We start from the raw sequence: 27,911 nt of genomic DNA, 5'->3' as shown, positions 1-27,911 counted from the left end.
CATCAGTGACACAGGTTATCACATGATCATCAGTGTGTAATAAACTTTTACGGCATCAAAAGGCACTCTGCTACTACTCACACTTTTTAATTATATGCACTTATTTTTGGCTTATTAGTAACAAATATGCACCAGATAGTTTATTTATTACTTTATTCATGTTAAAAAAAAAAGTGTGATCCCAAATGATTTGATGAATTTAAAATACAATTAATAAAAAGACATGTTTTGAGATATATTTTTTGAGTGTCATTTCAGATTTTAACTTTCTTTTCAGGTAACTTCACTTGCAGTATATACTCATAAGATTTTACACAGCAGGATAAAATAAAAGTAATCCGTTCTTTAGCAGGCCTTAAATTAGGTAAATAAAAATGAGTAAATAAAACCTCAAATAACCCAAACATGAGTTTTTATCCCATCTTATTATTTAACAAAAAGCCCTTACGAGAGTTGATTAAATGACTGTCAACACATGTGAGCACCTCTATGAAAGCAGAGATTTGGGAGTTTGCCGAGTTGCATTTAGTTGCATATAACCAACTTCTGCTGCCGATCTGCCAGTGAGAAAGATTACTCATAGGTGGGTTTAATTCTCTGTAGAAAGTAGTGTCAACCCTCCAAGTCACTCTGTACTGCAGCTTAGTTCTGAAAGTATGCAAAGCCCTCCTAAAACAAATATTGGCCCATGAAATAAATGTTTAAACCCTAAAGAAAACAATCTACTAACAAATAACACATTTAAACCTAAAACAAGGGGAATCTTTAATCACATTACTAGAACAAAATCTATAGCCATAAAACTAATTCGCCATGACACAAACACAGTCACAGATTGTATATTTTCTTTAATAACTTTCCAACAGATACAAATGTGTTCGGCTCCATCTAAAGTCTCTGCAAGTTCACTGTGAAACGGCTGAAGTCAGTTTTTCTGTGTTTTGAATGATTGAGGTTTCCCGATCTGCATTCATAGCTCACAAAGGTGGCGCAAAATCTCACAAGTTATCACTTTAAAGGATATTTACTCCTCTGAGAAAATAAATGCACACAAGAAATGAGGGTGATTACAATTCATAGGCTGCCAACGTAAAAAGAAACAAAAGAAGAAGAAGAAAGTGACGTTACAGCCATCTTTGGTCATTTTAATTTACTATACCTTAAATTTGGCAATCACAAGTAAAGTAATAACTAAGTTTGTTGATGATTAGTGTTTAACGATTTATTGTGTATTTGTCGACAGACAGATGATTGTATCACAGCTGAAAACCACCTGAAGCTATGAAGGTTACAGGAAACCTCAGTAACAGTACAAATAACAGCCAGCAGAGGGCGTCGTCAACAACAGTACGTGTGAGTGTGCATTATAAAGTTTATTTAGTGAAACATGAAAATAACTTTTAAAAATTAAATCCTTTCACTTCAAATCAGATAAAATATGCTGGTTTTTGTGTCTTTTACATGATTCCTGTAAAACTGCTTCAGTTTTGTTAGAAAGTCCCAAAAACAACATTTTTACCCGATGGTTGACACTGCCACAAAATGTTGCTAAAAATTAGCGTGAGCACAAAAAGAATACAACTAATCTCTTAAAGATGCAGACGCATTTGTAAATACACCCTGAAAACAGTGCTACATTTGTTAAGATTGATATTTCTTTGCCGCGTGTGAGAGATGTGTGGTAAATTTGGCCCAGTTGGTAGCTCGTTGAAACCGCTTATACTATAAGTGGGGGCACACGCTCCTACATTCATGCACAGACAGGAGAAGAAAAGAAAAAGGAAAAGTGTGCAGGCTCGCAAACAAGCATACAGGATGTAAACAATAGCTTTTTCTTTAAATCTGAGCGAAGAGTAGAAAACTGCACTGCCACAGCGTGCTGCCGAAAAGCTCTATGGAGTGACAACTGCATTAGAAAAGCAACAGCGACAACGCAAATGAGCATGTGGGATAAAAAAGTTTAAAAGATCATATGTTACAAAGCCTTTTAGAGTCCTGAGTTTAAGGGCAAAACAGACAAAAAGGCCAGAGTCTTTATTTTGTAGAAATACTATAAGGATTTCTTTTTTAAAAAAAAAGGGTATCCAAGATCAGTTAGTCTTCATAACATGTTTTCAGAACATCCATGGCTCTTGTTTGGGACAATACACAATATGCAGCATATGTCTCCTTGTTAACAGGATATATATTTGTCTGAGTAAATCATGAAGTTTTCCCCACCAATAACCTTCCGATAATCAAACTTAACTAAACTGTGCAGCGATGTTTCAAAACGGCACCACGTTGTGTCGCTCCTAACTGGACACAGTGTGAAGAAAAAGACTGTGAGAAGTGCAGGCTGAAGAGAGGTCAGTTAAAGAAGAGCTCGTCTGCCTTCGCTTCTTCTTCAGACACATTTGTATACATTGCAGACTGACATTGTGTCCTAAGTGTGAGCGTGGACCTCGATTTTTTCGGATAAAACGTTTTGCTTTATGCTTTTAAACTACTGGGAGTCTTCTACAGTTGACCAACAGAACACTTGTGGGTGCTCTAAGGCACCTTGGCAGCTGCTACTGAGAAAGAAATGTTTCCCATCTTAAATCAATCCCCCCTTCACTAGAACCTAACTACGAAATGATTTAGAAACATTTTACATTATTGGTGGTGAAATACTTGTTGCTACTTCATAATTATTAAGTAAATCCACTTCATTAGTTTGCTTTAATTAAAGCATGTGAGGTTATTAAGGATGGGAGGGAGGATCTGACATCATAGAAGAAAGGCGGGGGTCTCTGTGAAGCTAAGAAAGTCTTATGGATTGACAGTGGTTCTGGATCTGTTTGTTCTTGTCTATGCAGCTGATTGTAGTTCTGGTTTAGGCTGTTTACAAACCTACAGCCTGCTGTAATAAAAAATAAAAGGCAGAGGATCCAGCAATTTGAGGCAAAGGGTAAGAATTCCCAAAATCCACCTGTTACTTTCAAGATTGTAGCAGCCACCTGTCCCAGACCAGATCTGAAACACAGCAGGCGGCAGTGGAAACATTTACCAGCCACAGATCAAATGATATCAGCGCTCAGCTCCTGGACATTTAAAACCACCAATAACTGGGAGGTCGCTCAAGACAATAAAATCCCCTCACAGACCTGCTGTACTTAAAAGTATAAGGCAGAGCATCCAGCACTTTTAATTCTTGTAGCAGTCCTCTGACATTTTTAACACAGCCATAAGCCTTAACAAACCTAAATCATACCCTTTTGGTGAGGATCAACACCACTGATAAATAAAGCACTGGTATAGTTTGGATGTGGCTGGTAAACACATGAAGGAATTTGGCAGGTAAAATAATGAAAACATATTCGATGTGAAAAAGTTAAAATCTCAGATTGATGAGAGCGATGACCACAGGTTTCCCGTCTTTGTCAGCAATAAGCATTTCACTGCTCAGGATTTCTTCAAGTGTTTGGCTGACACCCGACCATGCGCGAGGATAAGTCTGACAGGACCTTTGGCTGTAGATAGATCCATCAACTGCAGCAGGTTTTCTGTTACCTGGCTGCCAATGTAACAAGTCCAGCCCAGAGTTTCTCAGCATGCCATGCAGCCTCTACCTGCGGGGCTGGTGGCGAGAGTGACGAGGCAAGGAGGAGGATGGGCTGGAGGACGAAGAAGGTGAGCAGGGTGACATGGAGGCCAGGGAGGCTGTGGCGGCGGCATCCTCTGCCTCCTCCAGTTCGCCTCCGTGGAGCTCCTGGCTCACACTGGACTGTAAGGCAGCTGGGGTCAGCCACTCTTTGGGCAGGCAGCTCTGGAGGAATGGCACGCAGGAGCTGAAGTAGGCCAGGCGATTGACCCAGCGAGGGATCTCCCTGCCACACAGGATCTGAGAAGAAAGACAAGAAGGGAACGTTTTAATAAGTTCAGTACACAAGAAGTGACTCCTTAAAGCAAATGTATATTCTTTTTATGCTAGTCGTCAAAATTAAGGGAAAAAGTAATCACTCGTGTTTAGTGCCCCTCATTTACATGTTTTGTTATGGTTTGCAGGTTTGTGGTACGTAATGAACTATATTCACACAAAAACAGCGCAGACCCCTTTCTGCAACGTCATCAAGCCATGCAATACAGCCACAAAGGCAAATGATACAAAGTACAATAAAATTAAATCAAAGAAGTCATTTCAGAGACAAAAGCTCTATCCACCTACTATTGAAGTCTTTTTATTGTTAGGGACAGAATAAAGTTTGCTTAAAGGGAGGTGGAAGGGAACTACAATGACTCCTCTCAGACAGAAGATGAACTGAGGATCTGCACAAAGACCCAGTACATGACAAACGAGGGTTAAACTGATCTGCGAGTCATGCAACCCTACTATTTTTATATCTAAGACTACAAATAACTGACCATAACTGGTGTATTTTAATTAGTAGTCAATACCACTGGTCCCTAACCTTTTTTGCGCAAAGGACCGGTTTATGTCTGACAATATTTTCATGGACGGGCCTTTAAGGTGTTGCGGATAAACACAAAATAAAACCAGTACCGGTACCAAAAAAAGATTTATTCATAACAACATGAAAAGACCCAGGGAAATCAAGTTAAAGATAACACCGATAAAAAAAATTTACCTATTATCCCGAAAACCATACATTTCACACCCGCTCAACTCTTGCAGCCCACTACCGGTCCATGGCCCGGGGGTTGGGGATCGCTGGGCAATACAATACCAATACAAATCATTAGTTACTAGACTGACAGAAAAATCAAAGGTTTACTTAAATTCAACTTATGTATGAAGCCCCAGTTCAAAACAAAATCGGACTCGAATAGCTTTACATTATAGAAGAAAGAATGAACCGAAGTCCTTTTAACAGGAAAATACCTTGAGAGGGAAGTATGGGAGCTTCTGCCACTGAAAAACACATTTTTGCCATCCTTAAGTCAAAATTTCAGGATGTTATCCAGAACATTTAGATCATCTTAAAATTTGAGTTAAGTATCTAAAAATGTCAACTTATAAACTTAAACGTCTGGTAAAATAACTGGAAATTGAAAAGAATAAGTTGAAATTGCAAGTCAAGTCAAACTTTTGACTGGTAGGATTATGTAGGGCTTTTGTTTCAGCGGTGGAAATAAGCTTCCACGGGGAAGAGAGTGAGGGACACGAGGAGAGAGAAAAGAGCTAACAAATAAAAAGTTGCAAAGTTTACTTCCACATATTATATTATAGTATTTTCTGAATTTCCATATCACCAGTGAGTTGTGTCATTAGGCAAGTGAAGTGCTAGAGCTTATATAAAATAACTGACTATGCCAACACTTAGGGAGATAAAGAGCAGTAATAAGTATTAAATTATATTCAATAAGTCACTTTGTCACTTCCTGGTTAGTTTGTTCTCCATAAGAGAACTTGTCAGTGTTGTGAGAATGCTGTGGAGGAAATTAATCTCAAACAATGACTGCATAACCAGAAATTACATCCTGCCTGTGTCTTGAACTTCCAGGAAACTGAATCAGATTTCCTGACTTTCTATGCCATAAATAAATCTGTAATATGACTCTGTGCTAGTGATTTCTCGACCTACTGTAACAGTTAGTTCACGAGTACGTCTAGTTGGACCTTTTTCGGTCTGTGGTTGACATTTCTCTCTCACAATCTTCCTTAACAACTAACATGCTTGCACAGGCAGACACAGTCTATGTTATGGCTAATTATGATTACTCAGTGCTATTAGAGGTTGTTACAGCATAATGGGAAAAGTGGCTTCCAAGAAACTCAAAGTGTTTTCCTAGTAAAAGGGCTTAATTATGCTTTGATCAGAACATTTATTGAAGCTGCTGACGAGCTGCTTTTACAGACGTGTAAGGAGACAGAGACAGTGGGTTTGCTTTTATCTACAAAAAAATTCTTACAAAGTGGCTGATTTTTGCTGATGATACTAGATTGCATAGGTTGTTTAGGCTCCAGCGATGAGGTTCTTCCATTTCTTCAGAGACTCAGCAAGAACTGCTCCTTGCAGAAGAAGAGGAGGTGGCCTACATTCACCAAAATCCTTAAATATCATCTCTTTAGTGTTTGGCTGACATGTGGCTGATATATAATAAACTGTAGCAATTCACACTACTGTCATGAAATATTCCTTTGCAATAATAAAGTAAGCCTTCAGATCAACAATAGGCAATATTCATCCAATATAAAACGGTTGAAATGGGTTGGAAACATCAGCAACAGAAACATTTTTCTATGCCATGTATTTGACACTATGTGTATGTATGTGCACCACAAGCACTGCTGCTACTCTTTCCCAGCCGAGCAGCTCATCCGTACAGATTGTTAGCACAATTTTATTTGACGAAGAAAGCCTCAATGAAAATAAATATTCTTTCATTTTATCCAGTTTAGATGTTGACTGAGAGACTGATGCTACTAGTCTGTTTGGGATTTTAGATGATAAAGCAGTTTTATGTACACTGAAAGTCTGTGTAGGTATTCCTTGTTTCCTCATTTACAATTAATTCCTATACAGTGGTCCTCGCTGTTTTGCAGATTTTTGTGTGCAATATTGCACGTTTGTTGTTTTTTTAAACTGCGCATTGTGTTCTGCATCCTGATTAGCTGTAGATCACTGTCAATCAATCTCGCCCCGTGCCTTCTGTACAGTACAGAATGCCTTCAGCTTGTCAAATTTACATAAATCTTCGATCGCTAGCAGCGTGACTCTTAAGCGCTGTACTGTATGTTTGTAAGTTTTCTCCCCAACAAACACAACAATGTCGACAAAACGTTTTGCACCGTCAAAGACACCCGCGGGAGCCTTTGGTTTCATTCTGTAATACTGAACTTATTTTTCTATGTAGGTTTGAACTTTTAGAGTGTTTAAACAAGAGAGAAAAGTGTGAACATATTCATGCCTGTGTGAGAAAAATGTATAAAGTGTGTAGTGAGGGGTTTTACAGCCTTAAAACATCTATAATAATTGTAAAAAATAAAGTTGGCTACTTTGCGGATTTCACCTATCACGGATTATTTTTAGGACGCGATAAACAAGGGACCACTGTACTCCTATATTTATTTTTATATTTTTGTATTCAATGCACTTATCTCTCTGTCACAAGAGCTAGACCTCCAATGTGTCAAAAAAGGTGATCCTTCAACCTGATCTTTTATTTTCAGGTAGAGGATGAAGTTACAGGATGGGACATCTTACAAACAAATAAATAAATAAATATAAAAAAATAAATGATGAACATGCCTCTGGTTTGGCTTCATCTTTGCCCTTGGACATTCATCATTATTTAATTGGAACCAGTTGGTTGCAGCTTAGTTTTCAAAAGCCTGAGACAGTCAGTTTTACACTCTGTGCAAGTTTAGCATCTGTGGTGAAATCGCATGCATGCTAAAGGATGGGATTTCTACAGATGACCTAAAAAGAGCAGAAGTGCTCCCTGTGGTCCGCTGGTTCACGAGAAATCGATTTTAAATGAGAAATAAGTCAGGCATGACTGTAACTTTGAAATTCACGTTTAATGATTCTTATCATACATTAGGTCACCGTGTTTCGAGTAACAACCTTTCTTTGAAACAAACAGTCTTCCAATTGGCTAGAGCCCCACATTGTGGCCAACATTTTATAAAACAGAGGCAAGTAAAGGTTTATAGATCTAGTTTTCTGTCAGACTACTAGGACTACAATATACTGAAAGGTTATTAGGAATTTCTACTGATCTACTGTTAGAGTTCAGTGGTCTGCAGGGAGTACAGTATTGATTTTTCAAAAAGAAATCTGACATCTAAGTCGTACACATCAAACATTCTTTCTGAAGATTTAATTTTTATGCTTGATCTTTCAAGCATCCTGCATTCCTGCAACAACAATCAATGTGTCCTGCCATTTTTTACTCTGTCGCTTTGAGTCAGCCTCTCAAGGTAATGCGGTTAGAGTAAGCATAAAAAAAAAATCAAATCCTGAGATGGAAGATGGATGACTCTCAATGGTAAACCTGCATGTGTGCTTGATTTTATTTCCATGTACATGTCTGAATTTTATTGTATTGCACTGACGTGAAGTACTGTCTGCATTTAAGGTTTAGAAAATACCATGGTATGTTGTAAGGATGTGTCTTTTATTATTTGTCTGTGTTTCTACGTGTGTGTGTGTTTGCCAGCTGGCTCTGCATGTCTGGGCTCGTATCAGTGTCCTAATCCCCAACTCAGCATTAGATGCTAACTGGAAAACTCCCTGCTCATTAGTCACACCAGGATAAGCTGATTGAAACAACGTGCACGCACGCTGTTCTTACACAGCACCTTCTTCCTGTATTTACTGTTGTTGCTCCCGCCACACACACACACACACACACACACACACACACACCTGGCCAATGAGCGAACAGTCTCACATGGTTTTTTGAGTGATGCATTTTGGTTCGCTTGGCGTTTACTTGAATGTTTCTCTGTCTGAAAACAAACCAAATAATGGGGAAAGCTACAAGTTTACAAACTCATCAACTGATTTCAACCACAGTAAACAAACTATAGGTGCGAAATCACAGTAAGACTTGGCCTTTACACTCAGCGCAGCTCAGAGTAATGTGCAATGAAATGATGTGTGTTTTTTAACCCACCTCCGACAGTGCTGAGGAGAAGTGGTTGCAGTTCTTGTGCATGAGGTGGTAGGCGTTGCCTTTGTACTCCTTCCCCATCTCTTCCACGATCCGCTCCACATCCTCTTCTGTGAAGTCTGTGCTTCCTAGGACAATAGCTTCTCTGCAGAGACAAACAGGCAGAAGGTACTGATGTTACTGAAAGAGCATCTTCTGGGAAAGAAATGTTTCTAATCCAATTCTACTTTTTACCATTTTCATTTACTGATATATTCTTTACTGTTTCTGTCAGTGAGTCTGGCTGAGGGCGACTATTTCACTTCGTGTTGGAAAAAGCTGTCTGACAGCAGATAAAATAGTGAAAAATGTTCAACACTGTGTGCATTTAAAACACACTGATTTTTTAAACATTCTATCCGGTACAACCATGTTGCACATTTTTTGAAGAAAACGTTGACATATTTTGGGATTTGCCTTCAGCCAAAAAATAAGTAGTTAACTTTGAGAACATTTTAAAGGTGATCTGAGTTTTTGGCTTTAACATCAAATGAAATTAAAATGAAATTATTATGATTTTAGTATGAGAGAGTGCTTTATTCACTGGGATAGGCCTCAGCTTTGTGGATAATAAGCAGGCATTTGTCACAGATGATCCATATTTGGTTTAGTGGCCTGCTTGGAGACAGTTACTGTGTGTGCATGTGTGTGACAGGCGGAGTCTGTCTAAAGCCACAGGGCAAATCAACTAGAGCAGAAGTAATACTCAGCAGAGTAGGTCTGAGTAGACAAGCACACAAACATACTGAACTGATTTGCTGAAATCAGTTGTCGTGTTTTGTACATTTGGATTCCACATTCCTAAAGTGCATCATGTTGATCTTTTGCAGGATGGAAAAAAAACAAAAACAAATCAGAAACACTACACATTTTGCTGCAGTCCACTACAAAAACAGCTTTTAAAAGACAGCTGGTAATATGGTAAAAAGCTGCACTGGTTTGCAGTGTATTTGCAAAACTCAAATTATTAGACTATACTTGAAAAGTACATCAACAATTATGAATTTTATTTAATTTTATTACAGCCAAACACTGTGTTCAAGCCTAAACGCAATTTAGCCTGGTGAGTTAAATAAAATATTATTGCCCCCCCCCCCTCAGATGTCATTAAAGTATAAATGATCCATAAAGAAAAATGTCCAACTTTCCAGCAGTAATATTTATTTTTTTCTTGAGTGACCATAAAAGGAACTGCAGCCTGCAGTTTGTTAGTGTTACTTTTTCAGCTTCAGCTCGTTCCTCAAAATAAAGTAAAGGAGAAAACTTGCAGTTTCAGTTCAAGATAAATTGAGCTTTTTTCAAATCTCAATCTTCTGTTTTATTCAGTCTTTGACCAAGACCATAGGCCATGAACTGTTACAAAAAGGAATTAAAATGTTTGACACATCATGTACAGGAGCTCGCTTTACTGTAGGAGAAATACCAAAATTCATTAAACAGCTCAACTAACAGCTGACCAACTGATCAAATGGGTATAAAGAACATGCACATGAAGCTCTAACTTATCTAGGGAACAAATCAGTGCTTTCTAACTTGGCCGATGGCTGATTGACCAAAACAGTCACTATACACGCGTACTGTATGCGCTACCCAGAACCTACCAGCATCTCCACCTAAACCAAACTACTATCAGTAGTCAAAAGACATTTGACACATTGTCTGACTTTCCAAACTGATCACTCTGCTCTACACATAATCTTATTGGGGAAGAATGACCTGAACAATCGGGCATCTAATGAGCAGAATGGACTGAACTGATATTGTCCTTGCACAGCAAACAACCTAAAAGGCTGTTAACGGTTATTAAAACCTACACCAAGTAAGTAATGTTAAGTGACTTCTAATAGCTGTTTAGATAGGTGCCTGCATCATGCCTTTGGGGCAGAACCTGGCACTCTTAACTAGAAAATGTTCTAGCATAAACTTCAAAGTGGTCTCAGTTGTGCCTTGAAGTTCAGCCCCATAGGAACAAAGGATGGCTGTGTTTGTCTTTGTTGTTGTGGGTTGCTGGAACATCTTGCAGCACAGATTTTCTATTTTTCCATGTTTAGAACCATTTCTACAGATTCCCAATAACTTCCCCTCCCTTGTGTGCCAGCTGGCAACCCTTGCAGTTACTCATTTTTCCAAAGATCCTGTGTTGCTTCAACCTACTGAGGTAACTGCGCAGATAAGGGTGGACCCAGATAGATTTATGATACATTCCTCATTGCCATTATTTTACTACCCAGCCCTTGGCGCGTGAACGACTGTCCTCTCGTCACTACTGAGTTTAATAGCTAATAGACTAACAAACTTTTGAGCGGTAACCTGACTGACTCGCCATTTGATTAACATTCTACATTAAACAGGCCAACTCTTTCACCGTAAAAACTCCATCAAGCATGTTGCGAGCTGCCTAGGCTGTTGCGAAAGATATTTAGCAAAACAGAACACATGCATATCTGTACTTGTATGTCTCATATAAACACCAATTATCCCACACTTACTTGAACTTAAAGGTCTCGCCAAGCTCAGTTGCATCACCTGGTGTAATCTCAAAGATCCCTGAGAATGGGTACGGGTGTCCGCCATAGGCAAACTCTAAACACACAAGAACAAATTTGAGCTGCTGATGTAACAAAAGCCATTAGCAGATAACATACAGTTTTATATATACACTATATATAAGTATGTTTAGACATGCCCGGAATGGAAAACAGTGGTGTGTGTATATATCCTGAGCTATAAAAAAAGCATCCTCTCTGTAACACTATCCTTAGGCAAATGACTTGATGTAGGCGGAGTCTTATTTCTGGGCAACCTTACCTCTTCCATAGATCTCAATCCCTGAGTGAAAGACTCCGATGCCCAGAGAGCTGGTGAACTCATTGATCCAGTACTGAAGGCAGAAGGAGAAACACAGAATAACACGTTTGTTAAATTACAGTAAAATAATAATGCATGTTTTCTACACCTATTGATTTAATATATTTAAATTTTTAGTCTACAAAATGTCAACAAAAACAATCCATCACAACTTCCCAACATGAAAGCTTTTCTTGTTAAACTGTTCAAAATGTAAACATATCATAGTAAAGTGAAAGAAAAAGCAACAAGAATCAAATTAAAATATGTGATAAAACAATGTAATATCAAATTTATATGGATATTCTTCAGGAAGAAGACAAAACCTCCCCCTCACTGAGGTAGAAAGAAGGAATGAGGAGTATGCACAGACAGCTCCAGGGCATCTCTAAATCCTTGCTGTTACAGACAGACAGTGAATCATTGCATAACTACAAGTGATAGTTCAATTTTTTTGACCTCTGAAAGACGGGAAATTCCTTCAAAATGTAGCCCCCACTGCAATAAACCCACAAACGGCAGCTGAAAAGGCAATATGTTTGACATCCTGCAGCTATGCAAACCTTATTACTGAATTGTCATTGTCCTATTGTACCTTGGCATTTATCCAGTCTTCATATCAGAATAATCAAATTCAGCTACAGAACACATTTACAGACTTTTCTGTGGGAATTTATGACCACAGTGCAGATGTTATCCCTGATGCTTACACAAGATTTCTTTGCATGCAGACAATGACAGTCAAGCTGCACAGAAATAAATCAATAACTGCTGCACTAATCTTTGAAACTGCTATCCATCTTTTCTGTAGTATGTCTGCTAAACATTGTGTCTACAAGGTGATTGGGCAGACTGTTGCTAGGCAGAATTTTCACTCAAAAACATTATTTTATCACAAAAGATGGAGCAGAGAAGAGTGTTGGTGAAGCATCTCAGGAAGCTGAATAATAATCTCTAAATCTAATATTTGTTCATACCTCAAACATCTTCCTACTGCTTCACTGTGCCACGTCATCAGTTAATTGATTATTGTCTTGGACCTGATCAATTTTAAAGTTTGATGCTGTTGACGTTTCTTCAAACCAAATCAAGTGCTGATCAGCATGATTAAAACATGCCAAATTTACCAAGAGCAGTTCCTTTCTGCCAGTGCACTGTAACAAAGGTGACAGATTTCTTACCATGCAAATCTGAGACAATTTTTTTTGTAGACAAAGTCTACAAAAAATATACACCTACATAGTCCTGTGAAAAACTAATTCTGATTCTTTTTTTCAGCCATTATGTTGCAGATTTGCTGTTGTGTTTGGGATCGTTGTCCTGTTGTAGGGCCGCCACAAACGATTATTTTGATAGTCGACTAGTCACAGATTATTTTTGCGACTAGTCGACTAATCAGATCATGCATCAATTGGACGTACAACGTACAGCTTATTGCACCAGCATGCATCTGCTCTTGTATAACTATCATTAGCTTACAGCCTTAAGTGTTTAAGGTATGTGCTAACTAAAAAAAAAAAGACAAGATGATAGTTTATTAAATTTTAATGAAATTTGCAGATTGTTTCGGTGAAGTTTAAGAAACTCAGCCATCTGCTCCTTGCTATCTAAAATATAACAGCACACCGGAGTATATTCTCCAGCAAAATAATTTCCCCTAGGGATCAATAAAGTATTCTGATTCTGATCTCACACTTCTGATGATCAGTTGTCTGCTTGACGTTTATTCAGCTGTGTAAAAACTATAACTTTAATCTCAGCCAAACCGATTTACTCAGGAACAAATAAAATACTGAAAAAAGCCAAACAATAATATTTTAAGTTATTTAAGTGACTTATATATCATGTTTAACCTGAGTAGCGAAAGACGGCGGTGGGTTTGCCGGGAGTCCGGTGTTCTCACCGGCTCTAGTGAGCCTTGAACCCGGGCTAGATATTGAGCTGGTGCGTAACAGACATATCCGAAAACGTCGGAGCGCTTTTGAAAATATGTGGTGTCTTGATAAACTGAGCAGATATTTGAGGTTTACACAGCTACATTCTCGCCTGAAAATATGTTAAACGTTTATTTTGTGACCCAGAAAGAATAATAAGAGTAATATTAAAACTAACTAGCTGCCGCCATTGTTGGAAACTTAGCTGGGCCGCGCTATGAATTCTGGGACACAGCTTCTTCTTCTTCGGGGTTTAAGGGCAGCTGGCATCCTTGTACATGCAGTGCTGTCATCTACTGTTTCAGTCCGTTATTACACGCTTAAATCCTGCTACTTATTCCTGCGTGTTTTGGATGTTACAAAGCTTCAAACGACGCATCGACTATTAAATTGGTAGTCGACGATTTTGATAGTCGACGTAATCGTGACTAGTCAACTAATCGTGGCAGCCCTATCCTGTTGCATGACTTAGTTTTGGCTGAGCTTTAGCTGCTGGACAAATGGGCTCACATTTGATTCTAGAATACTTTGGTATACAGAGGAATTTGTGGTCAACTCGCTGATTCCCAGATCTTACAGCTGCCAAATAAGCCCAAATAATCACCCCTGTGACACCATGCTTGGCAGCTTGCTCCTGGTAACACTTCCAAAAAAGCCATACATGTCTTTTTTCTAACTGTACTGCCATGACCTTTAACAGTTAACTGAGGCCTGCAGAGTCTGAGATGTAGCACTTGGAGTTTTTACAGTTTCTTTGAGCTCTGTGTTATGCTGACCATTTAAAGACATTAATTCTGACATTAGGAATCTGTTTAAATTGATTTTAAGTATTATTTGGATTTGTATATTATATTAGAGCTTTCCATCTTACATATTTGAGGCATTAAATGTGTTTAACCAGAGTGACAATAAACAACTTAATTACTTGAAAATGAGCCCTTTCCCTGGCGGGGCCCCCTTTCCCTGGCGGGTCGCGGAGTATGGGGGTGCCTACTGGGGTCAGCGGGGGAGCTGGCCCCAGGGAGGGGTCACTTGCCCCTCCCTTCCTTCCCTCCCCATCTCCAGCTGCCTCCCTCTTCCCGCTCCACCACAACCACCCACACATGCAGGGCCTTGGAGTAGGGGTATGTCACCAGGGTGCAGAGGAGGCTACCCCCCCCTCTGTCCCCTTCTGTCTGCCTCTGCCTCAATTTTATCCCACAACTTAGACATTCACATTACTCACACTCTCATTACACATACATATAGGATCTTGGGGGTGGGCACGATACACGGAGTCCAAAGTACCATCAGGGTATACACCCCACCCCTGGCATCGTTGCCCACCTCTCAATTTTAAATACACGTAGACATTGAGGGCTAGCAGGAGGGACCATGCGCTTACCTGCTGCTCTCTGGCAGGTAGCTCCAAGCCCTCCTGGGTTTTAAATGCACCTTAGAACACACATGCATCAACACTACAATGAGCGGGTGGAGGGAGGTTTGGAGTCTTCTCTCACCCCCATTCTCTGCGACCTGCTGGAGCAGGGGGGCTAGGACTAGGAGGAGGAGTTGGCCGTCCGACTGCGGTCTGGAGTGTGGGGCCTTCCTCCTGCTGCGGAGTCGGGGCGGTCTGCCTCCCCCCACCGCAGGGAAAAGGGAAACCACCTGGGTCTGGGTGCAGTTCCCCCCTCCAGGGGCAAGGGCACCTAGACCCGGTTTGTAGAGTACGCTTGGGGAGTGTGATCGTGTGTACAACGTCTCTTTATGTCTGTCTCCACGTTGGTTGAGTGTGGAGTAAGTGCATATGAGAGCATGAGGGTGGGAATGGATGTTGTATCTGTGTGTGCCTGTATGTCTGTGTCTATATGTCAGGTTGGGTGTCAGGCGCCACCTCTCTGGGGACATCTCAGGCCCTCCAAGGTTTGGAGGCCTATCTCCCCCTACCACCACTTCCCCTGCCAGTGGCGGACTCCCTCAGACATCGGTGCGTTGGTGGTTCTTTGTGTCCGGGGATGGGCATCCAGGTACACACCGGCTCACTCCTTGGCGGCCGCTTATCGGGGCCTGGAGCCTGGGGCTCGCTCGGGCCACTTCGGAGGTCACTCAGGCGCAGCTGGCTGCCGGCGGAGCTCACGGGCGCGTCACTGCAACTCCCCCTGGCTTCTGCTCCGCGGCTGCTGAGTGAGCCCTCATCTGGGACTCTCCTCAGCTCTTTCCGGGACAGTGGCGCAGCTGCCCCTCTGGTGGTCTTCCTTGGTCTCTTGTGTTCTGGGGGCCTCTGGATGTCTGGAGTTTTGATCTCCTCCATACCTGCTTCATGCCCTGGAGGACGGGGCTGTGGCCCCCCCACACCCTCTAGCAGATTATTACATGAAGGAACCTTTTAAAAAACAAGCGCGTCCATGCTCACAGGTGTACACACGGGTGATCACACCCACAAACTACACCCTTTTTGGCTCCTACCTCAAAGCACACTGTGTTCTGTTGATCTTATGTGCTGCACAATAATGTTTAACATTTAGTATTTACTGTCATATTCCCATATATCATTGTGATGTTGTTTATTCTATTACTCTTGTTCTCTTCTGCTTGCTTTCTTTTTTCTTTCTCAGCAGGTGATCCAGGTGATCGATATGCATTTTTTTTTTTCTCTGCCCGTTCTGTTGGTTTTTGTCTTTTGCCCTTCTCCCCCGTCCCTCTTCTCAGCTGTTTCTCTTTCCCTCTTTCTTTCTCCCCTTCTTTCCCCCAGTCAAGTCTGTCCCGTATTCAGTAAGTGAAAATAAAATAAACAATAAAAGGTGAATCAAATGGACCATTACGGCAAGGCTGGGATGGTCAGTTTGGTAAAGTAAATCCGTTGGGCATCTTTCTTTGCCTTTAGACAACAATTCTGATGGCAAAAGAGCCAAACAGGACAGGCCAAAAAAAAAAAAAAGAAAAAAGAAAAAAAAGAATCTGTTTAAATTGATTTTAAGTATTATTTGGATTTGTATATTATATTAGAGCTTTCCATCTTACATATTTGAGGCATTAAATGTGTTTAACCAGAGTGACAATAAACAACTTAATTACTTGAAAATGACATATTTTATTAGTGTGTACACACAGAGGCTTTCCTTCTTGACATAAAAACAGCTTCCAATGCAAACTACAGTTATCAGGTATCACAGAAGACAGCTTGCTATTTAAAACAGTTATCACATTTCCCGTCTGTCATTATGCAAATACATTATGTAGCTGCTTAAAGTCACTTGTGGCAGAGCTGCTGGTCTCCGCCACATCTGCAATGCAAAATATAACCTCTGTGGAATGTAAGAGTTTAAACACCAACTGATCACAAAGGCTTTGCGGATGCTACCTGCTGGATGCCCTTCCAAATGCAATGCTCCCTGTTTTTCCAGTCTTGGGAATGGAAAAAAAGAACTAGGAGTAAACTGGATGTATTCTTCAACTCTACTAGAATATCTAAAACAGTTACAGTGCACCTTAAACGCTTTATCCACTATCTGATGTGCTTCTTTCAATTTTTCCTTATTTGAATTCAGATGGTTGGGGCTGCGTGTTCACAGCCAGAGCTCTGTGATTGAGATGACCATACTAGGATATCCTCTCACTGACATCATACCGAGCCAAGAGCATCCAAATGCATGAAACCAAGCTGAAACCTAAGCTTTAGGCTTATAGGATAACTTGCACAGAGCCAGCCATGTTAAATATGCACACCCACCATTGTAACAGTATATGCGGGAAAAAATATACAGTGGAACCCCGACTTATGAATACCCCATTTAACGAAAAATTCAAGTTACGAAGGCACTTAACGGCAATATTTCTGCTCGTGTTATGGCAAAATGCCCGCGTAACGAAATTCGCTGGCTCTGATTGGCTGAGCCCAGAATGCCTACAATGCCCATAATGCCTTCCGAATCCTGTGACAACCCCCTTGGCTTTCGTACTTGCGCTTCGCTGTTCCACTTGGACGTATTGTAGTTGTAGTTAGCCTATCATTCACTCAAAAGGCGCAATGGGTGCTTCGACTTACGAAAGACCCTTTGGAACGAATTAATTTTGTAAGTTGGGTTCCACTGTACACACACACACACACACACACACACACACACACACACACACAATTTTACACCCTTAAACTTTATTGAGGGAACTGACTTTAAAACAGAATCTGCATTCTGATCAAATACAACATTTACTGAGGCTTTGGCACAACTTTTGTTTTTTCAAACCCACATTTCAAACTTGTCATGCTGCTGGGTTTCTGTTTCCTGAACTATATATGGGGCAAATGTTGCACAAAGAAAGCCACAGCATGCGTGTCAGTAGTTTTGTTTGAAGAAGCAAAAATGCCACTGCATATCCCCATTTTATCAGAGTCCAGCTACAGCTTGTGCATTTAGAGCTTGTAGACGTATCTCTCACTATAGAGACCTTTTTGATTTTGTTAAAGGTCAGTAATAAAGGACCAACATTGAGTCCAAAAACTAACACAATAAAGCATCTCATTTTTCCATTTCCTAACATTACTTCTGGTAGGGTTTTTCCCACCAAAGAGTTTCTCACATCAGCTGATCTCCTACGGATATGAAATCATGTCTGTATCAGTTCTGAAGTGGTTTCTTTGAGCCCAGGAACAGCAGCCATCTGTGTGTGCACCAGCTGGTTCTCACTGACTAAGAAGCCTTGGCTGCTGGCTCCTTTTTAAAACATTATCTACATTTCTGTTACAGTAATGGTGACAGAAGCCAGTCTAGAAAACGTGAACACACATCAGCATTTGAGCTGCTAAAAATAAACAGACACCCCCCCAAAAAAACTTCCTTAACTGACTTTATATAAGGCGAAACATAAATAGCAGGTTGGTGAACTAACACCCAATGGCAGCGTAGTATGTGCCAATATGTCCTTGTAGAACGTGTGTAGGAGTTATGTTAAGAAAACTAATCTGCATCGAAATGCAAAATGACTGTCTCCCACTCCGTTAACAGGAGTAACAAAGACAAATAGTCTGTTACGCTGCTACTCCTCGCCCCTGTCGGTGGTGAAATAAGACTCTTATCTCAGACCTCATTACTTCAAAGCTTGTTAAAAGCTGTGTGCTGTAGAGAACAGGCTGAGCGTTTATGAATGAATTAAAAGATAATGAAAGGAACAGGAGACAGAGAGGTGGATGAATGCTTGCTGTAGTTTGCTCTGTAGTTTTCTTCTGTTTTTAAGTTAAGATGTACACCGCTGATTTGAAAGTGTAGCGGAAACAAGCTGACTGAAACTAAGCTCAAAACAGAAATCGATGGAAGGAAGCTACTACCAGCCACAAGATGGGTTCTGGTGAATTTTACCTTCATCTGCAACAATAGTTTGCTCTAGTTTTACCCACAAAGTTATCTTAAATCTCCCATGCAAAGTGTGTTACATTTTTATTTATTTTTTTAAACACTCAGCAAGTTTACACTGAACTAGGCAATTGAATAACAAAAAAATTATAATAATAAGATCACTGCTGATTCGAGTTACTGATTCCTGTGAGCTCTTTGTACTGCTGTCTGTTGATCTGATTAACACAAATGAGCAATTTTGACATTCCCATAACCTGTGGTGCAGCATTAAGACATTTGCCTTACACACAAAGGATTTCAGAGTTCAGATATTGTTTCCATTACTGATAGCTTTAGATTGCATTGTATTAGTTTTTATGTTTGTATATAATAAAGTGAATACTGAGTGAGTGAATCAAATGTGAGGAACTTGTATTAAGAGACTGTTTATTATGGAAATAAAATCTCCAGTTTTATATCAGCTGTTAGCTCTAATTAAAAAGACTGAGAAGTACAGTAAATTAGGTCTGGTTCCAAACTCGGATTGTCTACAATTACATAATAAAACAGAGGTGAAAGCTGCCATCATTGCAATGTTTAATGAATGATAACCTTGACCACACACCCAAGCTATAGTACTATTTTAATTGTTTTAGATTTCTTCCATTAGAAATGCTGCACTATATTCCACTAGCAGAGATTTATGTGGCTGTAGCAACACAGTACACTCCCAACTTCTTTTGTTTTGGGCCACGTTACCTTGTAAACTAGGTGGCAAAAAAGAAAAGGAGGAATCATGACTGCTGCATGTCCTTAATTGATCCACACAAAGACACTGCAGCCAACACATAGCCTGCTCGGCTGAGTATCAGGCTCCATTACACAGTTAAACCTAATATCCTAACATGTCCTCTTACACGCTCTGAGACAAAGAAACCCGTGGTGCTGGCTGGCAGGCAGACAGGTGGTGTGCAGATAATGCTGTCTCATTAGAGCAGTGCACTAAACCACTCAGAGCTGTCCAGGAAATCCACTTAGCTGAGATGTGAGCAGGACTGTGGGGAGGACCTGACAGAATGGGAATTGGGAAAAAGCAGTGGTTTGGGGCTGAGGGGGCGCCTGTAATCATGTCTGTACATACACTCTTGACAGTCACGTGACATTATCGATCCTCAATGGGGACTTGTTATCAATCTTTTTGAGTAGATGCTCAGTTGTGCTCCAAGAAGAACAACAGAGCAGGCAGACTCACACACACTGCATAAATGGTGATGCTCTTGAGATTGAGGTAAGGATCCTGAGTTGTTACCCAACTGTCTTGACCTCGGCAATCATCTGATCTTTGCTGTTTTCTCACCTTCTTTTACATTAAATGTTAGCCCTAAGCTTACACCTCCCAATAAAACAGGCCCCATTGAGACCATCAAATAAACTGCATGACAAAACAGCCTCCTTATTCACTTCTATGAGAACATAATCGCAGGAAATTAGAGCTGTTTGCTCAAGTGGATGACTAAGAAGAAACAACCTATAAATTAGGAAACTGGTTTAAAGTGACAAATTAATCAAAGTCATCTAAATATTTCCTGATTTACAACTGCTGTTCAGACTTTTTTTTTTAATCTGATACCACTTTGGGGGTTTAAAAACTTTAAAAAAATGAAACTGTTTTGTTGTCCCACTGACATTTTAATGTTGTTAAGGTTTAATGAATGCAGACATTATTCCCGAGGTGACGTATAACATTTTCTGAGAAGCCTTTAGAATTTCTACAGTTGTAAAGTGGCCTCACAAGTAGGGATGGGTACCGGTATCCAGTGCCATGATGGCACCGGGTCTGACATAAACGGTAGTAACCAGACCGAAAAGCAGCGCAGATTTCAGTGCTTTATTTCGGTGCTTTTTTTCCCTGAGATGTCATACACTTTGGATTCCAGCCAATCATTTTAACTTTGCAAGCGTAGTAGGCGGGCCCAGGTACGTACGTTCTTTTAGAGCAGAGCTACAGATTAAAAACGCCCAAGGCGAAGCGGTCAAAGTCTGGCTGTATTTCACAGCAAAAGATGCAAACTCAGCAGCCTGCAACAAGTGCTTTAAGCTGATACTGTGCAAAGGAGGTAACACCTCAAATCTGATGAAACACCTGGCGACGCATAGCGTTTTTTTAAAAGCCGAGAAATTCACCGTATTTGATAGCTTGCTGCAAGACCTCACATCGAGCACATCTACTGCGGGTGTGGTGCCTGTTATCGGTCTTGGAGTTAGCAACATCCCCCCCAAAACCCGAAGAGTAGAGTCCTGGCCCCTAGCCCTGCCAGTGTAGCAGAAATGATGACGGATGATGATGGCAGCAACAGCCGTTCTTCTCTGGGTCAGTAGCTTAATGTTGTTCGTGTGTAATTTACGCTGAATAGGCTAACCACATTATTAAATTAACGCATGTAAGGTGAACTAGCAAACACCATCGTAGTTACATGCAGCTGTCTTCTTGTTTGATGGCAGATACTCCCTTCACCCTGGCCAAAAAGGCTAAAATGACCAGAGAAAAAGTGGGAAACAGCTAAACATGAGAGGTTTTTGGACAAAGTTGGTGTTTTTTTCCCCCTCATTGATAAAGCACTGCTTCCAGCCAAGAGTGATACCATAAATTCCCCTATAGCTGCAGAAAAGGCTAACATTGTTATCTTTTTAGAAAAAAAAAAAAAAAAAAAAAAAAAAAAAAACAGCTAAACATGAGAGGTTTTTGGACAAAGTTGGTGTTTTTTTCCCCCTCATTGATAAAGCACTGCTTCCAGCCAAGAGTGATACCATAAATTCCCCTATAGCTGCAGAAAAGGCTAACATTGTTATCTTCTTAGAAAAGAAAGGAAAAAAAAAAAAAAAAAAAAAACAGCTAAACATGAGAGGTTTTTGGACAAAGGTTGTGTTTTCCATTCTTTAAGCACCGTTTAAGCACTGGCACCATTTCTGGTATCGAATAAAACCTAAACGATACCCATCCCTACTCACAAGAGCAAAACAACAGAGCCATCTCTTCTGTCTTTAAAGTGTTTTGACTTTTTTTTTGGTCCTTAAAGAATATTTTGGATGGTAAAATATTCCAACTGGAATTTGGGAACATCAGAAAAAAAAAAAAAAAAAAAAAAAAAAAAAAACAGTACAACATGAGTCCAAGTTAGTAAAAGAAGCATGTCCTCATCTATCAGTGCTCTGTTATTCTCCAGTTTCCTTAAATCCAAGATTATATTTTGTAAGCTAAAACGATAGCCTCATAGAAATCCAATTTTTATTTTTTTATTTAACTAAAATATTAACATTTTATTCCAGCTCAAAGAGAGTTATTGTGGAAATACAATGGACTGGTATGTGATGAGTCAATCCGCTGTCCGATCCACTCACTTCAGTTCATGTTGTTCTCTTTTTACTTAATGCAACATCAGTGGCAGACAAGCTAGCATATAATGGAGGGGAAAAAGCTCCACAGATAACTTCTACTTGTATCTTTCCAATGTGGACTGGTACTTGGTACTGGTAAAGATTCATGGCTAAAATATGCATAGAACACAAGTAAAAGAAAACCCTGTTACTGGTGCCCCAGTAACAGTGACTCAATCTATAAACTGATGGTCCCCCACCAAGTGACTCAACCAGCCTCCAAGCAAATCAGTCAAACAACACTCACTGGAATTGATCTACGGTGCAGTAGAGCAAAATTGATGTTTTTTCCTTGAATGCAAAACACATTTACACAGAACTTCCATACAAGTGAAGTATTATGCACAGTTTTAGGCAGGTGTGAAAAAATGGTGGTAGACAAAGAATGGTTCCAGAAATATAATAATATATTTTTTTAAATCAATATTTGGTGTTACTACCAGCATCGATTCCTATAGGTACACTTGCACAAAGTCAGGGATTTTGTAGGATCATAGTCAGAGGTATGATCAACCAATTATACCAAACAGGTGCTAATTATCATCAATGTCGCACGTAGGTTGAAACAGTCATTAACTGAAACAGAAGCAGCTGTGTCGGAGGCTTAAAACTGGGTGAGGAACAGCCTCTGCTACAAAGGTGAGGTGAAAGAGTTTCTTTCATTTCATGGCAAGATTGAGCACATCAACAAGCACAAGGTAGTTTACTGCATCAGTAAGGTCTCTCCCAGACAAAGATTTCAAAGCAGACTGGGGTTTCAAGATGTTCTGTTCAAGCTCTTTTGAAGAAGCACAAAGAAACTGGCAACGCTGAGGATCATAGACGCAGTGGTTGGTGCAGCAGATGAAAGAACATCAAGCTTGTTACCTTTCAAAATTAGATGTCGTCCAGTAGTGCCATCAGCTCAGAGCTGGCAGAAACCAGTGGGACCCAAGTACACTTAGCTATTGTCCGGAGAAGACTAGCCAGAAGTGGTCTTCATGGAAGAGCTACAACCAAAAAGCGATACCTCCGACGTGGAAACGAGGCCAAGCGACTCAAGTATGCACAAAAACATAGAAATTGGAGTACAGAAAAATGGCAGCAGGTGCTCTGGACTGATGAGTCAAAATTTGAAATATTTGGCAGTAGCACAAGGCAGTTTGTTCATCGAAGGGCTGGAAAGCGGTACCATAATGGTTGTGTGCAGGCAACAGTGAAGCATGGTGGAGGTTCCTTGAATGTTTGGGGCTGCATTCCTGCAAATGGAGTTGGAGATTCAGTCAGGATTAATGGTGTTCTCAATGCTGAGAAATATAGAAAGATACTCATCCATTACGCAATACCATCAGAGAGGCATACGATTGGGCCCAAATTTATTATATTATATACAGCCAAAGTCATTAAGAACTAGCTTCCACGTAAAGAAGAACAAGTAGTACTGGAAGTCGAGTGTGTCTGAGATTACATGAAGAGACAAAAGGATGTGAGGAAGCCTACGTCCACAGAAGATCTGTGGTTAGTTCTCCAAGATGTTTGGAACAACCTACCAGACGAGTTCCTTCAAAAACTGTGTGCAAGTGTGCCTAGAAGAATTGATGCCGTTTTGAAGGCAAAGGGTGGTCACACTAAATATTGATTTGATTCAGATTTCTCTTTTGTTTATTCACTCCATTTTGTTGCTTGATGAAAATAAATGATTAGCACTTCTGTTTTTGAAAGCATTCTTTGTTTACAGCATTTTTTCACACCTGCCAAAAACTTTTGCACAGTACTGTATACTTACACTCAAACCGAGGTGCAAAACCATTAGTTCTGCTGTACTGTTATTATCATCGTGGGGGTCAATGCATGTACAAAGCAAAACTGATTTTTAGTTAGGTCAACTGTCAAAAGTGAAGGAAAGGAAGCCAATTAACAACCAGCAGACAGCAAAATGTACCCACCAGTTAGTGATCATGCCACTAGCAGGTCACCCCTCCTACAGTACTTAGGTCTGAACTGGCTGATTAAAAGAAAGAGGAAGCCTTTAAAAAGTGCTGGAATGAAGGACTGGACTCCTGCCACAGTGAATGTTTGCCGCGGCACCAGTTTCCACACAAACATCGCAAATATGCATGGTTCAGAGCGGATCGTTAGGCAGAAGCAAAAAACACACAGTTTCTTCTGTATGGAAAATATGTCCTTCCGTCTCTACTGTCGATTCTCAAATATACTCTAAAGATCTTACACATGTGTCTTTTAGATGTGTATGAGTAGCTTCTTAAAGCAACGGCCCCTGCAGCTATTCACATGAATGGAAGCAAGACAGAAATAAAAGCTCTTCAGACTTTACAGAGAATGCAAGTCATGTGGAAAGCAAGAGAAAGTGAAAGAAAGTAATGAAGAGAACAGGAAGAGAGAAAAAGGGGAATAAAGAATAAGAAACTAAGGAAGAAAGGAATGAATACATACCAATTAGAGCTGGGCGATAGAACGATAACGATATGTATCGCGATATAACTTTTACTCGATAGAGAAATTAAGCTATCGCGATAGACTTCGCCGCTCTTGTCCTCTTTTAAAAAAAAAAAAAAAAAAAAAAAAAAAAAAGGTCAGCCAATCCAAATTAAGTAGCGCAGAGCCGAACCAATCACAGCCGCAGCGTCACGTCGCGTGACTTGTTACGTACAGCACAAGTGCCAAGCCACACGTGTTTGTGTTTGGGAAGCAGCCAGCGGGTAATGGAGCCAGCGCGTAATGGAGGAAATGAGTGTGCCGACTAGAAAAATCAACCGAGCGTGACCGAAGAGAAAACAGATGATGGTTCCAATGCCGGAGAGATTGTCGAACGGAAGAGCCATAGAAGTTCCGTAGTGTGAAGGTATTTCGGCTATTTCAAGTCTGACAAAAAACAGAGTAGCGTGCACTGTAAATGTGCCGAAAGCAAGTCTGGAAATACAATAAACTGGTGCATGCGTCACACTGTGCGCCACGTTATTGTTTCGGTGAAATGAATTTCTACAATACTGTTACTGTTAATTCTACTCTCTGCAGTGTTTAAATGCTTACATATACACACAGTTACTGTCCCTCCACACATACGACTCGGTTCTGCTTCTGTGCCCCAGCTTTGTTTACTTTTTCCCACCGAGGCTTCTAGACTTCTGATTGGCCAACATTTCTGCACGGTTAGGAATCTAGCGCCACCTGCTGCTTTGGCATGTTCATAGCAGCGTTTTCCTTCATTTCTGCCTTTATGTGTGGACGGGATTATTTTTAAAACGAAAAATCTCCGTTTTCAAAAATACCCGTGTACGTGTGGACGTAGCCTCAGTCTCTGACTGGAAGCGCTAATTCGTCATTCGGCTTTTGTCAGACGAAAGTAACTGTTAAAACTGTTTGAAAAGCTAAGCTATACAACAAGGAGAGATTGAGAATTTCCTTTTAGTTCTCAGTTTATTTGATATTGACAAAAGTTAGTCAGTTTTGTCTGTTCTTCTGTAAAACAAACTAAGATTTATTTTTAGAATTAATATTTTGTTTCTAAGTGGAATTGACAATTTAGTCTGTTTCGTTTGTTCTATTTTGAAACTTAAACGCTTTAGCGGCTGCCTTTTGTGTAGTTTGCAATATTTGCCTTTATCTATCTGAAAAAGTCTCATGTTCCTTAAGTACATCTACCCTGTTGAACTTATTATGGGAAATAAATATTTAAATAAAAACAAGCTGCTGATTATTTCACATTTTACTTGTGAGCAACGGCACATTTAAATCTTACAAATATAGTTATTTGGCTTATATCGTGATAGATATCGTTATCGCCTGAAATGAAAAAAACATATCGTGATATGAAAAAATCTCATATCGCCCAGCTCTAATACCAATGTATATAATTTGTAATCGTGCAACACACTACTCTTTCTACTGACTCTCAAAGGTCTGTTTAATGACTCTCTGGCTTTCAGTGTTAATCCATTTCAACCCATGTGACCCCAAACCTCTGCAGATATATTGACCAGCAGCTGCAGAGGGACGTCAATAAATAGAACAAAAGCAGGACCAAGAAGAAAAGAATCGAGTCCTAAAAAAGGCCATTTATATTTTACCAGGGAGTAACATGTTCAAGTAAGGAAGACCGTCATGATTTACGATGCACAGGTCACAAAGCCAAGTGTACACACAAAGGATGTTGTGGTTTTCCAGCCAGGAGTTCATGCACACTGTCCCAGAGCACTACCCCGATCTGTTTTATAACCTCAAGCAAGACCCACTTTAAATGTAATCTTCAGCCATATTAATCAATGATTCATCAATACATCAATTTCCAGAACCCATCCCCACTGACTCATCCCAGCATGGTGACAACATAGTGACTCAAATTACTGAACCTCAGACTAATGCTATAACAAAGAGTCGATAGCACGTTCTATGCAGTAGAAATTACCATGCGACTTTCACATCTGCTTTTGGTTTGGTGTTTAGAGTGAACTGAAATCCTTAAGATGCAAAACTAGGCTTAGTTAAATAGTGACTTCCTGTAAAGCCTAAACTTTTACTAGTTTTTTTTGCTTTGTTTTTTGTCTGTAGTCCACAGTGGACCAGTTTTCTGGCAGTCCTATCATGGAAGATACATAAAAGATAGCCAGAACAAACGGAGATTTAATATATGGACTAGCAAATCAGCTGTGGGTTCCAAGTTGCTTAATTTTCGTTCTTGATTCTTTTCACACTGCTTTTCCTGTCGCCATTTGCAAACCGGCTTATTTTGTTTGCACTGAACAGACACCAAAACAATGTTGGATCTAATACAAATAGACAAAAACCTTTCGAAAAGGATCATACGACAATAAAGCGTACATGAATTGGTTCAACCGCTTGCAACCCTGACTCACTGTGTTTTGCAAGAAAACAACTGAGGGGGAATAAGCAAACTAATTACTAAAGATGGAACTGCATTAAACGGCAATTGCTTTGGTGTTGTGTGAGTATGCCGAATTGAAGAGTGGTTCGTAATTAGGCGAAAATGCTTTTGAGTGTTTTTCTTCCATTATTGTACAAGTGCTGATAACCAACGAGGAATTAAAATCGCATTTTTATAACGCGCTTCAGCGTTGTGTCCTGGATAAATAATACTCCTCTCAAACATACTTCTTAGATCAAGTGATAACAAATAAGCAAGAAAACGTTCACGTTTCCGCTTCTACTTACCATATCATAGACATTTAGGATAATCGGCTCGTTTGCCATCACTGGGCATCAGGATTTTCTTCCCCTAGCGTCCCTTCTTCTCTCCGGGTTCTCTTCCTTCGGTGCGAGATCCAAACTCTCGCTCTCCTCCTCTTATTATTATTATTGCTGGCTCTTTCTCGAAAGATGTTCACCTTGGTAATTCAACTTCGCAACTCGGTGTAAAAATGTTAGAGTTCCGATGATGTTTTCACCGTCCAACATCTGACTGATTTTGTCCCCCGACAGAGCAGCAGCAGAGGCGGACAGATGAATCTATCGGTTACCAAAACTGACTTGCTAAACCCGGTCGGCTACCGAGGTCGCCGCGAAAAAACACTGACTTTACAGGGAGAATTTTCTCTTCCAGAAGACGCCGCGCCGCGGAAAAAAGTCAAATTCATTTTCCCAAACAAACTGCTTAGTTAAATAACATAATGTAGGTACATGAAAATGAAATTCCCTGTGTAAAAAACGACTTGCTACTCCCTTATTAGCCCCGGCTAACGGTAGCAATGGAGCTGCAGGCAGGATGCGACTGCTGGGAGAAATTGGA

General features: G+C 40.2%; 1 protein-coding gene across 1 annotated transcript; it reads right to left on the bottom strand.

Annotated features, from left to right (window-relative positions):
* Window positions 1-139: 139 nt before the first annotated feature.
* desi2 (desumoylating isopeptidase 2) lies at window positions 140-27,911 on the bottom strand. The gene is made up of 5 exons (XM_085296321.1): window positions 27,338-27,911; window positions 11,452-11,524; window positions 11,133-11,226; window positions 8,608-8,749; window positions 140-3,865 (listed from the first exon to the last, which is right to left on the bottom strand). The coding sequence occupies exons 1-5, from the start codon at window positions 27,374-27,376 to the stop codon at window positions 3,590-3,592; spliced, it is 624 nt and encodes a 207-aa protein (XP_085152447.1). The 5' UTR covers window positions 27,377-27,911; the 3' UTR covers window positions 140-3,589.

Source organism: Mchenga conophoros, linkage group LG13 (genome assembly GCF_057382185.1).
Source record: "Mchenga conophoros isolate Kocher_MC1m ecotype Shallow Benthic linkage group LG13, M_conophoros_male_GT1.1, whole genome shotgun sequence".
Taxonomy (NCBI): domain Eukaryota; kingdom Metazoa; phylum Chordata; class Actinopteri; order Cichliformes; family Cichlidae; genus Mchenga; species Mchenga conophoros.
The sequence above is the reverse complement of the archived record's forward strand: the minus strand, read 5'-3'. Positions and strand labels throughout refer to the sequence as shown.

Bases quoted from the DNA above. Each gene is read 5' to 3' on its own strand.
- desi2 (XM_085296321.1), bottom strand. From the start codon at position 27,376: ATGGCAAACGAGCCGATTATCCTAAATGTCTATGATATG. The intron at 11,227-11,451 runs GTAAGGTTGCCC...TTGTGTGTTTAG, and splicing joins GATTGAGATCTATGGAAGAG to AGTTTGCCTATGGCGGACAC. The intron at 3,866-8,607 runs GTGGGTTAAAAA...CTTTCTTCTCAG, and splicing joins TCTCCTCAGCACTGTCGGAG to ATCCTGTGTGGCAGGGAGAT.